Source organism: Otolemur garnettii, unplaced genomic scaffold (assembly GCF_000181295.1).
Source record: "Otolemur garnettii isolate 467f Iridium unplaced genomic scaffold, OtoGar3 scaffold00070, whole genome shotgun sequence".
NCBI classification, from domain to species: Eukaryota; Metazoa; Chordata; class Mammalia; order Primates; family Galagidae; genus Otolemur; species Otolemur garnettii.
Window position 1 is genome coordinate 2,710,569 of NW_003852465.1, and position 12,829 is coordinate 2,723,397.

The 12,829-nt window shown below is 39.0% G+C and overlaps 1 protein-coding gene across 2 annotated transcripts in view; it reads left to right on the forward strand.

Moving 5' to 3' along the window:
• PDZRN4 (PDZ domain containing ring finger 4) overlaps positions 1-12,829 on the forward strand; it is a 364,567-nt gene that overhangs the window by 225,002 nt on the left and 126,736 nt on the right. The window contains exon 1 of one of the 2 annotated variants that reach the window (XM_003793538.2): positions 2,072-2,401. The exons of the other annotated variant lie outside the window; for it this stretch is intronic. Coding sequence (XP_003793586.1) covers positions 2,333-2,401 — 69 coding nt within the window. The 5' untranslated portion in view covers positions 2,072-2,332. Of the gene's footprint in view, positions 1-2,071; positions 2,402-12,829 lie in introns of those variants that run through there. 2 annotated transcript variants of the gene reach the window in all.

Sequence of the window (12,829 nt, forward strand, 5' to 3'; positions counted from 1 at the left end):
TTTCGGATTGCATGTGAAAACCCCACACTGTACCCCAGAAGTGCATTAATGTATATAGTTACCATTCAATAAAAAAAAAATTAATAATTATTTCCTATTTAATTTTCAAAACTGTCACATAAAAATAATTTTATTAGTGAAGGAAGCACTTTCACTGAGGTATGTCTGAGCCATCCTTGCCTTACTACGCTCTAATTCCTTTCCCTGACTTGTTAAAATAAAATACAGAATTTAAGCGTCTGAGAACCAGTAATTTTTTTTTTCACAGCTCGTCAATATAGAATCCTTCAAAGAAATAGTCAATGCTTTCTTTGAAGACATGGACTCTAGCATAAGAACCCTTCTTGGGCAGTGATATAATTGAAACTCTGAAAAGTATTTTACAGTTGCACCTAGAATGATAGCTTCTGTTTGTGGCTACCATTGGTTTTCATAGAGCTCCCTTCAAATACTTCCTTCAAGACATTCTATCATTCTATGATTCCATAAAGGAATCAAGATGTGATTGGTATCTCCTACAAGTGGTTTCTAATTTGCAGGAAATCCCGGTGAACTTTGCTCCCATGCAGTGTTCCCAATTATGATGCCACTTTCACGTAGGTTTCTCGGTTTGGCTTTCATCCAGGCTGTTAGGTGAAATTAGGCCCAGAAAATCGGATTATTGCGTCCCGAGGGAAGGGGCTGATAAGCAGCAGATGATTGCTGGTCCCCTTGCTACTTGCCTGTGTTGAGGTGTTGCTAGTTGCAAAGCCAATTTGTTAACAATTAGTGCTCATTAGAATCATTTCCTGTTATTGATTCTGAACATTTGACAAAGCACTTTTAGGAAATTGGACTCCAAAAAGTAGCTATATGTCAGTGTTGACCAATTAAAAATCTTCAGGATCCAGTGTAATTTCTAACCAGAGTCATCAGTTTCCAAGTAATTATTTTTGCTTTGGAACCCACCTGCTATCCTGTCCAGTTTAAAGATGTACTGGAACAAGGACATACTTCTTAATTAGCGGAGGTTATGGAGAAGTCAGTCTGGGAACAAAAGGAATTTTCTTTTATTGTCTGCTTTAACTGTTTATATTATATCTTTAAGAGACAAAACCGGTTAGCTTGTAATACATGTATTTGCAAGTGTGAAATTCAATATACTGTTTCTATTATCTAAACATCTAAGCTTAGTTTTTTAGTCTGCATTCACCTTTCTACATTTTAAACTCTAAATATAGAACCACAAATGGAATCATTGTGCATTACATTAGAATTTAAATATTGCCAATGTCAGCTTCCTGAAATATTATATATGACTTTAATAAAATTAGCATAAATACTATATGCATTGGAATTTTTATGAGAAAAGGCATTGTATTTTTATAATTTTAAATATAGATCTGCTTGCATTATAGTGCTACAAATATATATTTCAATAGAAATGGCCTGATTATCTAATTAAAATATTTATTATCTGTACAAGTGTCATCTCTTCATGTATGCTTGAATGCTATTTATTTATACTCAAAGAACATGCTTGTTTCCTCATTGGTGATAGTCATTACATAGGAACTATTCAGTTATTTTTGTAAGATCAGAATTAATCCTGAATGAGAATGCCCACCTTGTTCTTTTCCCATCACACCCCCGCCCAAATTTTCCTTTCCTTCTGTGTTTATTTTATAAAGTTAAATAATTGCTCCTATTTTCATCCCCTCCTAGATTTAAAAATGACAAAAATATTTCTTCTCATTGTTGCAGGACATGGAGATGTGAACTAAGTATATTTCTGTTTCTGAATTTCTTATTGCCATATTAAAAGCTTACCTAAATGGAGAAATTAAGTGTGTGTTCTTTTTTGAAATGCCCTGTGCTCAACCCCTTTATCCTTAATAAACAGAGATGGTATTGACACAAGTGAATTTTGTTTAACCACACTACATTTGCTTCTTAATTAGTGAATATTCATCTGTCATCAGCAGCAGCTATGACACCCCTCCCTGCTAACATGTTCTGTCATAAATAATCAATGAGGCACCATTAATATTCATGAGCTGGAATCTGTGTAGTCATGTGCACTGATGCAGAGACGGGGGAGTGTTGCCATGAACTGACTGGAAACTCTGTGTGTGTATCCGTGAGTGCAAGATACTTGGGGAAAGCGGAGAAGAGCATGCTGCTCCACAAGCCCCTGGCTCACGCTTCCAGCAACAGCGGTTTGTCTGTGTTTCTGGACTGAAGTGACTGATGAAAAACAGTAGTCAAGTCTGGAGGGTGATTCCCTTTCAGTTCACTTGCCTTTCAGTTCTGGGGAAATTAGAAGATTTGCTCTCTCTCTCTGCTTCTTAGAATGGGCTGCAATTTGTGCACTTTTCAGAAAAGAGAGGAACACTACAAACTGCTCTATGAAGTTTCCCAGGTGAGTGCAGGGTCTAATACCAGCAACTAAATAGCCAGGCTTTGTGTTGGTCTGAAAGACGGTAAATGCATTCTGGCTAGCTTTATTTCTCCTTTCAGCACATTTGAGAATTGAGGGCAGACTTGCTGGTTTGGGGCTTTTTATTTTGATTTCGGGTGGCAGTTTTCAGCTTCCTTGCCACTCCCCCTTCAGATGACTTCCTGTGGGATTCTTTTTAACATTTTGTGTATCTACTGCCAAGATGTCAGTCACGTAAGAGGGGTAGCACTGAGATCCCTGTCTGTAATATTTTGAGATAGCCTCTCTCATTTTGGAATGCTGTTGACATTTGAGAATCAATTGTATCATTGTCTGCGTGAATATTGGGATTTAATAGGTCTATGATCTCAGTTATTTTGAATAGAGAGGAAAAGTTTCTTGCCAAATGTTGTTAGTCAGAGGAAATTATTGGATTAATTAGGAATTTGTGCTTTGGTTTAAGAGGAAGACCTAGTATTTCTGTATTATAGGAGAGAGAAATATGTATGAGAAATCTTGGCTTAAGAGGAGATAAAGGGATTTTCTTACTGCTTGTTCTTGGATCCTGTTTACATTTTTTTGTTTGTTTAGCACTAGAAATGAATTTCAAGAACTTATTATAATACCTCTATGTGACCTAGGAAAAAGTATAAATTCAGGTGTCTGTGCAATGTGTATCTGAGTGCTTTCCAGAATAGAAATAAGAAAGCAGTATCATCAGCCTTCATAATGTTAATGGGCTTCTATTAATTGATTATTTTATTTAAGCAAGCTCCCCTAGGGGGTATGCTTACGTTCAAATTTCTTGTCTGGCAAAATAAAGTTTATTTCTCCCTTCTTCCTGTTTGTCCCAGATGTGACACACTACTACTTTTGTTTTCAGACAAGATTGCTGATGAAAGACAATGTTTGGGATGTTGGTGGTCCACTGCACAGCCAAGCGCCCACTGCCCACTGGCTCCCTCAGATTTCCCCCTGACGTGATCCGTTTCACAGTGGGCTAATTACAAAGTGGATTTGCTACACATGAAACAGCCTCCTCAGTTGCAATGTTAATGCACATTTTCATGGTAATGTGATCAGAGGCTCATTAGCCAGTTTCCAAAATGATCCTCTGCATTAATTAAATATAAAAATGACTGCTTTATCACCATAGAGAGGAAAAAGAAGATTAACATTGTTAATTACACCGGAGGCGATACTTTTTGCTTCATTTTTTACTATGAACTTGCAAGGGGAGGCTAGATAAGCTCTGTCTACTTTGACTCATAAAAACAGTCTCTAGGTGGAACACTTTCCTTTAGTTTGGTTACTGGAGTTTGAGTTCTCAGTATTGTCTTTCTATAGATGGTGGAGAAGCAGAGGAATGGGTTCATCGACCTATTTTTTTTCTCTAAATTACTAAAATTATATTAAAGTCTGATATAGATGAGGTGATGGGTGGCATCTTCCCTGATTATGCCTAAATTATGCTGTTGATATTCTACTAATTCGAGCAGGATTACTGCATTCAGAAAGGACCACTGTATTTGCTAAGAAGCAGGAGCCTTTGTTACAGATTTTTAAAATGCTTGTCTGTGAGTTTTTCCTTCAAGTGCTTCCTAAATCTTGAGAAAATAGATAAGCCGTACTCTTTATTGCCTCTACCTGGACTCCTCCATATATTTATTTTATTTGCTCCACTCCTGTGTTGCAGTACTTATGATCTTTAATAAGGAGGGCAAGAAATGAAGTATTAGCTTCCATTTAACTGGCTTTTATTAGATAAGTTTTAAAACCCCAGCTTAAAGGTCTTGCCTGTGTTCCCAAGGGGAGCTCTCCCACAGTTTGTCCCCAGCTTTGCCTTCTATTTTATTGAGTTAATGGAATAGATAAGATATCAAAGGAAACCAGTGCTAGGCTCATATAATACACTGGAGCCCCGTGCGGTGCTGAAAACTAGTTTCTATTTTTATTTGGAGAAAGGCAGCTTAGAGCACACATGAAAGTGAGCCTGTTCTTAACCAGGTGTTCAGAAGGGCACAGAGCTGCCCCATAAGAGAGGATACTATTTACAAAAGTGACTTGAGATTGGAGTGTTTCTTGCTGGTATGTTAAAATGAATTAACCCACCAAACATTAACACCTGATGGCCCAAATCATATCTATTTATAGACTTGTAATTCTCAGATTGCCTACCTTTCTGTTTCTCTTGTTATTATTTCTTAAGAGCTAGGGCAAATGGAAGACTGGGGTTATGACAATTTAAGATGAGCAGTGAATACTAAATATAAGGCCAACAGCCAAATGTTTACTTCTTTATAATAGAATCATTACGATATTGAACTTGTTCACATTTTCTTTCTACATTTACTGACCTGATAACACAGGCCAGTTTCAGGTTTATAACCGCAGTAAACAAAAGCAAATGCACTCACTGAGGGGTCTGGAGAAACAATCAGAATGATGTGCTTAGGTGTGAAATGAGGTCACGTTCACGTTTTGTTGCTATCTTTCGCTCCTATACAGGAGCTAAGACTTCAATTGGCACAGGAGATGGAATGTCACCTCAAGAAAATCATTTTCAGCTGGAGCTGGACCAATCAGGCTCTACTCTGCACACAGATGCAAGAATCTAAGATTTGGGTAGATCTAGTAATCTTCACACCAATCGGTTTTCATATCTCTTTATGCATCCATTAACTTGTACATGTGCCAAGGACACAATTGTTATCTGCAATGATTTATTTTATTCAAAGTAGGTTATTTATTAACCTCTTAAGAATTAACAAATGAGTCATCTGAACAATGCCCTTCTCTCGACACTCACTGAATTGCCTGTTTTGTATTAATTTGATCAAATAGCCACCTGGACCAAGAGAGTGTCAATAGCTCGTTAGGTTTTTCTGACCTAATAACAGATTTATTTCTGGGTGAGGTTATATGGCAGTAGTTAAATCTAATGACTTCTCAGCTTGATTTTTCACACATAAATCAAAGGTAACTTTTTGATTGATTGCACGATGGCAGTTATCAAAGGGGTTGAACAATCTGTTATAACTGGGAGCAAATGTTTACAAGTTTGTACTGTTAACACAGTTATTTTTCGGATTTCTTTTGAGTCCTATGATGTAATAGGCAAGATTCTGTTCTTATTTGCTTGCCACATTAGAGAAAAAGAAATTAATTTGCTTTCCATTTCAGGGAAAGCGGAAGTGGAATAGTGCCGGTTCTCCAGGCAGCCTGACTGCTGGGAGCGCCTTTCTGTTCTAAGTGGACACTGTTGCACAACACTTTTAGAAATGTGAATGGTTTGGCACAGCGGAAATGCCTCCCTGCCACCCACAGTCATGAATTCACGAACTGAAACAGAATCTGCCTTGAAAATAACAACACTGTTTGCAGCACTAACAGTGAGCACTTCCTATGTTGTGGCTACAGTGCCAAGAACGTTTTCCCTGATAATCATCTCATTTAAATCTCACACTAATTCCACGAGGTTACGTTACAGGATCCCTTCTCGTAATTTTCAAATATGTTAAAGTCCCCTCTGTGCTACCGTGTCCGCTTGAATGTTCTGCAATCTGCCTGCTCTGGGTACTGTCCTGCAATCTGCCTGCCCTGGGTACTGTCCCAGATCCTTCAGAAATGTTTGTCTTGTAGTCTGTAAAGCCAACTTCTGATCTTGTAACCTCTCCCCCGAAATGCCTCCCCTTCCCTGCATTCCTTAGCGCTAGTCAAGGTCTCACCTTCCTTTTTTAACAAAACTCAAAGCCATTGGGTGAAAAGGGACCCTTTTGGCTGCTTCTTCTTCTTCTTCTTTTTTTTTTTTTTGCAGTTTTTGGCTGGGGCTGGGCTTGAACCCACCACCTCCGGCATATGGGGCCAGCGCCCTACTCCTTTGAGCCACAGGCACCACCCCCTTACAGCTTCTTTATCCTGGCCATGGGCTCGCTGCTCCTTTGCCTTAAGCATGGTGTCCAGCGTATACCTTGTCTTCCTGAAGTCACAGCTCCTTTCATCAACTCCCTTTTATATCATGACAAGAACTTCCCCTCTCAGAACTTGTCAGTGTCCCTGGCCCCCTTGATTGCTACTACTGGGATAATTTTGTAGAAAATGCTTGCTGGCTCCCAATGAGTGTAAAATGAAGTAAAAAAAAAACAAAATTTATTCCAGTATTCATGGCCCCCCTGAGCTGTGTGTAGGCACCTTCCAATTTCTCTCTTCCTGAGCTTTCCCTAGTCCTCAGTGCCATCTTTAATGCTCCAGTCCTTATTTTTTTTTCTTTTCACTTTAATTTAGCCTCCCCATTTGGACCTTGTACACAGTTCTTTTTTTTTTTTTTTTTTTTTTGCAGTTTTTGGCCGGGGCTGGGCTTGAACCCACCACCTCCGGCATATGGGGCCAGCGCCCTACTCCTCTGAGCCACAGGCACTGCCATATACAGTTCTTTTTACACAGCTTCTGTGGAACATGCTTGGTATCCACTTCCACCTCTGTTTTTGTTTCCATCATTAGTTATTCAAATGTCTCCATAAACCAGAAGCAAACTCCCTGTGCATGAAGTTGGGGGGTCAGGTGGATTTTTTAAATCTCAGGAATTTATACTGGGAAACAGGAAATGACTAATGAGATTAGCATATAAAGGAATGAAGAGAGGGAGAGAAGACGGGAGGGAGGGAATGAGACAGAGAGTGAGCACGTGTGCACTTGAAGAGGTTGGGAACTTGAGTGTCTGTGGTTTCACCATATACAGGAAGATCAGACCTAAATCCAAGACACCTAGAAGTAAAGCAGATGGGACATGACAAAGAGAAGCCTAAGGTTATCAGTAGCAGAATGGCTCAGAGTGCCTTCATTTCCCCTGTTCCAACATTCCTATGATAAATCACCATTTTATTTGCTTGAATGAGATCTCTATTCTTCACAATCAGAACAGTAAGTGGAGACACATCATAGTAATGTCTTACTTTTGTTAACCACTCAGCAAGTGCCTTAAACTCTAGACATGTGGTTGAATACAGAAACTTTCAGTAAGCTCTGATTGCCTGATATTGCCAGTTCCTGAGCCTTGCCATGTAGGGCACATAGGCAGAGAATTTCCACATAATGTGGTAAGTGAAGCATTTGATCAACAGAGATGTTGACAGACGGCTGTAGGAGAGCAGAGGGCTCAACATGATGGGGGCTTGGGAAGTGGGGGAGAAGAAGAGGAAACCAAAAGATAGTGCTGGAAAAGGCAGAAAAGTTTCTATAGGTGGAAAACAGGGGATGAGTGTGAGTGGATTTGGGGTAGGGAACTATCAGTAGTGTCACTAGAGCGTTGCAAGTTCCCAGATATGGCACAAGAATGGACAAGATTAGACCCTGAAGAATACCCTGGGCTCCAATTTTTGTTTGTTGTTTCTGTTTTTGTTTATTGTAGGGGTGGGGGAAGGGGACGAGTACTCTGGTAAGCGTTGCCAGTGTGTGTTTGGTTGTGGTGTGGTGAGTTGAGATGGTGGACCACACCAAGATTTCCACAAGGGGAACCAACTGAGAGTCTGCTGAAGAGGGGAAGTCGGTGGTGGGGACAATGTAAAGGAAAGACAAAATTGAAGCCCATGTGGAGGTGAATTCAGCAGGTTTGGGGCTTATGAGACTAAACAGATGTCATGAAGATTGCAGAGAGAATAAGAGAAGGGAAGTAAGTTCTGGAAAGGATCCAACCAATATCCAGATGACAGTGGAATAGTGAGTGTTGAAAACAAAAGCTTGGCGTCTATACGTCTGTTGGAGGAGATACCCCAGGTGCACGTGAAACGTGAGGAGGAGAACTAGAGGTGAGGAGAGTTGTGAGGCAAGGACACAACCCTGAGAAACTGGCCAAGGGGAAGAAAGAAAAGGAGAAAGCTGAAGCTATAGAGTGGGGAGGAGGAGGAGCGGGAGGTTGTGGGGAAGTTAAGGGAGACTGGAAAAGGGAGTGGGCAAGGTGGTCAGATGCATTCAAGTGTACAGTAAGTGAAGAATCTCAGTGCCTTTGGATTTGAAAATATGTGATGTGCTGCCCAGATCCCTCTTCAGAAAAGACTGGTCCCAGCTTCCAAAAGGGCTGTCCACAAAAGACTTTAACTGTCAGCAACTTTAGAGCTCTCTCAGCTGCAGAAAGCCCTCTCGCCCAAGCTCATTCCCTTCCTGGGAAGCCCACAATCAATGGTGCCATGATGTGGGGATATAAAGGTCAGACCATCTGGGCCAAGGACCTGGGGCAACCCTGAGAGGCAATGTGAGGTCAGGAGAGTCCTGTCTCTTGTGTTGGACCCGGTTCGTTCCGTCCTCACCCCAGTCCTGCTTCCTTCCTCTCTCTTCCACAAAGAGAACACTTCGTAATACCCATCTTTCACACTACACCAAAAGCTCAGAGTTTGCTCCCTGGAAAGCCTAACCTGGTGATGATTAAAGAGCATTTAAGGGCAAAAATGTGGAAAAATAATCCAGAAAGGGATGCATTGAAAGAGAAGGTTGACTATATTTTTAGGAAGTTGAGATATGACAGATTATCAAAAATGAGGTTATAGCGAACATTGAAGTACAGCTTTTTCCCGGCCTTTTTTTTTTTTTTTTTTTTTTTTGGCAAAATTTCTTAAAACTGTGAAAATTAAGAATGAAAGCTATCTTAACCTGGTCATTAAAAAGTAAGATCAGTTAATTTCACATCTTACACCAGGATGATCAGATAGTGATGATCATACAGTGATTAAGAAATAAAACATGTACATTGAACTAGAATCTCTATTATATAAGACTTCTGAAGAAAACCTTATGTGTTATAGTGGTCTTGATAACAAAGCCCTTTTTACAAAAATGAACATTTTGATGATTATAATTCATTTAGGTAGGTTTAATAAGTAAACTGCCTTTCACTACTAGGAGGGTCAGACTATCATGTATTTCCTTAACATTTATACACTTAATTTCTTTATATTTTCACCATTTATTTAATTGATGTAGACGTAGGAGAAGGACAACCATCTCTTACTGCATATTTCTCTCTTTAGATGAAATATTGTAGGAAACCATTGTCACTGGTTTCATACTATACACAACCAAGGCATGCTACTAACAATTTAGCTAGTAAATATCTTGAGATATTGGATTCTTCAGCTCAACTGAATTTATTGGTAAAGTAGGATAATCTGATTGGAAAATAATTTCAATTGTTGAAAGTGTTTCAAAAATACATGACCTGATTCTACATAATTACTTAACATGAATTTTTGATGTTTATTTCCAATCCTGTTAGCAATAAATGAAGTGCATATCATTAGTAAATAGTGGTTTCTTCATAAAAGTTACTAAGTAATTATGTACGAAGATTAATTGGTAGTGAAAAATCCTTCCACAGCAGTCAATCACTGTCCAGTACATTCATTTCATATGAGTAGATTTTCATATATTGAATCTTCACAAGTCATTTAACAGGTATTCAATCAATCTTATTAAGTGATTAAGAAAGACACGAGGCTTAAATCACTAGGTAGTCAAGGAGAGGTCTTTGGCTTGTGGTTTTATGAAGGATCCATACTCTTGAAACATTTATAATTAATGGGGAAAAATGAACAAATTGCCCAGAACAGAATCTGCCTCAATCATTCAGTCTTCTGCAGACACAGTTTTCTCTCATTATCCAATGTGGGGTGCACACCTTAATAATTTGAAGTGTTATTCTTAAGAAATGTCTTCTTCTTGTGACTCACGTGAATTTAGGTACCACTGGGTGGTAATTTTGTCTTCAAATTTAAAATCCTAAATAACTCAAGTGCAGCTGTGTTTTTCATGTCTAAATGCAACACTTCCAAAGTCATCAATATAACCTGTCCCAGCTCCATCTCCCTTCCAGGTGTATTCATTTCTTCCTTCCCAATTCTATCACTCTCAATGTGGAACACCAGTTTTAAAAGGGTTATTATGAAGTTTATTGTTTCCTTCAACAAAAAGCTTAAAAGATAGCAGCCCCATATTCTCCTGTATTTCGCCATGTAACATCTAATTGCTAATTTGTGCCATTCTGTAACAAGCTGTAAATCCTCCTTTACGGTTGTTTGAGTCCCGGGAAGCTTTGCTTCCCACCCCACCCCCCTTCTGCTTTCTCTAGCTTTATAGAAATACTGTAGAAATGTTTGGTTTTGTTTAGTTTTTGTTTTTCTGGTGGGAGGGGGGACTTCTCATCTCAGTGGCAGTTAGATGTTTTTCTTGAACTAACCTCTCTCTCTCAAGCCCTGGAAGTGTCTTTTTCAGATACTTTGTTTAAAAAAGAATGCTCTTCCAAGAATATGTGAACAAAGAGAATTTCTAAAATACTTAGTATGATTTATAAAAGAATAAATCCACAGATGAAAGACCAGTATTATAATCAGTGATCGTTACTGTTTTTCTGTAATAGAATTGTGGTAGAATTCAGACGTTAATTTTTTTTTTAAGTAAAAGAAAGTTTGTGAAGGAGCATTTTTCATTGAAAAACCACAAATGATTACTCTGCACCTGCTTTATGTTCAGTACTCTGCTAGACGGCAACACAGAATACACAAGAAGCTAAACCTTCAACCAGTATACCCATGAAAGTCATTAGAAGACAAATGTGGATGTGTATAACCCAACGCAGTGGACCTGACCTAGAAAAGTCAGAGTTCTATGTGGGCAAGGATTGTTTAAGGGACTTCAGCTTAACAGTCGTCATTGTTTAGAATAGCCTAGGTTAGGAACCAAAGTCCATATTTTTATTCAGCATCATTACTGAATACCATTCAGTTGAAGATAATTTGTTTAATGTCCAGGATGTATTGTAAAAACAAAGTCATAGGACATATTTAGGAAAAATGGAAAGAATAAAGATATGGGGTTCTTGATCTCCATCACAAAACTGAGTGAACTTAGTGCCATCTTCACCCCAAAACACTCGACAACCTGGGAATGCATTCAGATAGAGGCTTAACTCCATTTCAGTCACAGAGTACGTGTAAATGCTTTTTGCTTGACATTTTATTTAAAAGAGCACAGCATGCTAAGTTGACCTGCAAGAGTTAGATTTTGCCATTTACTCCTTAAGAATGTTGTACATTTCTTCACTCATATTTATAATGTTTGAAGTTGATTTTGCCCATGCAATGGTGAGACTCAGTGCTAAGACAGCATGGAAAATAGTGAAAATGGTCTACTATCTTCGATAAGTGCATAGAAAGTACCACGCAAGGGGTGTGGAAAGGCACTATCCATAGAAGAAAGAGCAGAGGCCTTTGAACCAAGCAATAACCCCACTGATTTTCTCTCTGACTGTGACTCAGTTACTTCACTTCATTGAGCATTTGTTTAATTGATTAGCATCAACCTCTAAGTGTGTTGTTGAGGATTAAATGAGATAATATGTTTAAAGGGCATAATACGTTACAGACATAAGTGGTTCTCTAAATGGTAACTTTTGTAGTTGTGATCCCACTTCAGTCTAATGATGATCCTGAGAGATGAATAATAATGCTGTCTCCATTTTACATAAAATTGAGGCACGAACTAATCAAGAGACAAATTCGTACTGTCAGCAAGCAGAACACCTGGAATTCAAACCAGGATCTGCCTAATGCTAACATCCACATTCATTTTATTGTAAATATTAAATGTCCCATTCCCTCTGAGCTCTCCGTACGTATCCACTGAACTGACCCATAACCACGGAGCACCTGGCACATGGGAGGAACTCAAAGAATATATCTGATAAAGGAAGACGAGAGGAAGACGGAATTTGGAGAGGGGAAGGATGCGAAGAAAAAGGGAAGGAGAAAAGGAAAAGATACCATTAAAATTTCTTCTTGAAAGGGTCTATTGACAAAATCTTGTCATTTTAACAGCTTAAATTATCTCACGTAGGAGAGGCCATCCATATGGGAAAGTGACTTTCACTCCCCAGTTTTGAGGGCTTGAAAGCCTTTCCCTACATTTCCATAAATTCATTTCTAGCATGAAAGATCTTCACAATCTGCTGTCTTTCCTTCATTCTCTCCTAATTTGTTAGCCCAAATGTTAGCCAAGCAAAACTGTAATGTTCTATTTGAAATCAATGTGATTTCTCCCTTCTCTTTGCCTGTCAGGACAAAGTCCCTTTTACCTCAAGTGCCCTTCCCTCTCCCTCCTTGTAAAAACTCTAGTTCCTTAAGACTCAATTCAAGGTTTGCCATCTTCGAAGTCTCCTCTTAACTCAAGACCGAATAATTCACTCTGCTCAATGCTCCTCTGCAGTGGTGCTTTGCAATTTCAAATATAGTCAAATGCTTCTGTGTTTCTGTTTAGTTTTGCTGTGTCTCTGTTACCCCATATGGTGTCCAGCCCAGAGCAGGTCTTTAATACAGAATCAGTCAAGGAATAGAAAGGAGTGGGGACATAGTCATAACTGCATTAATA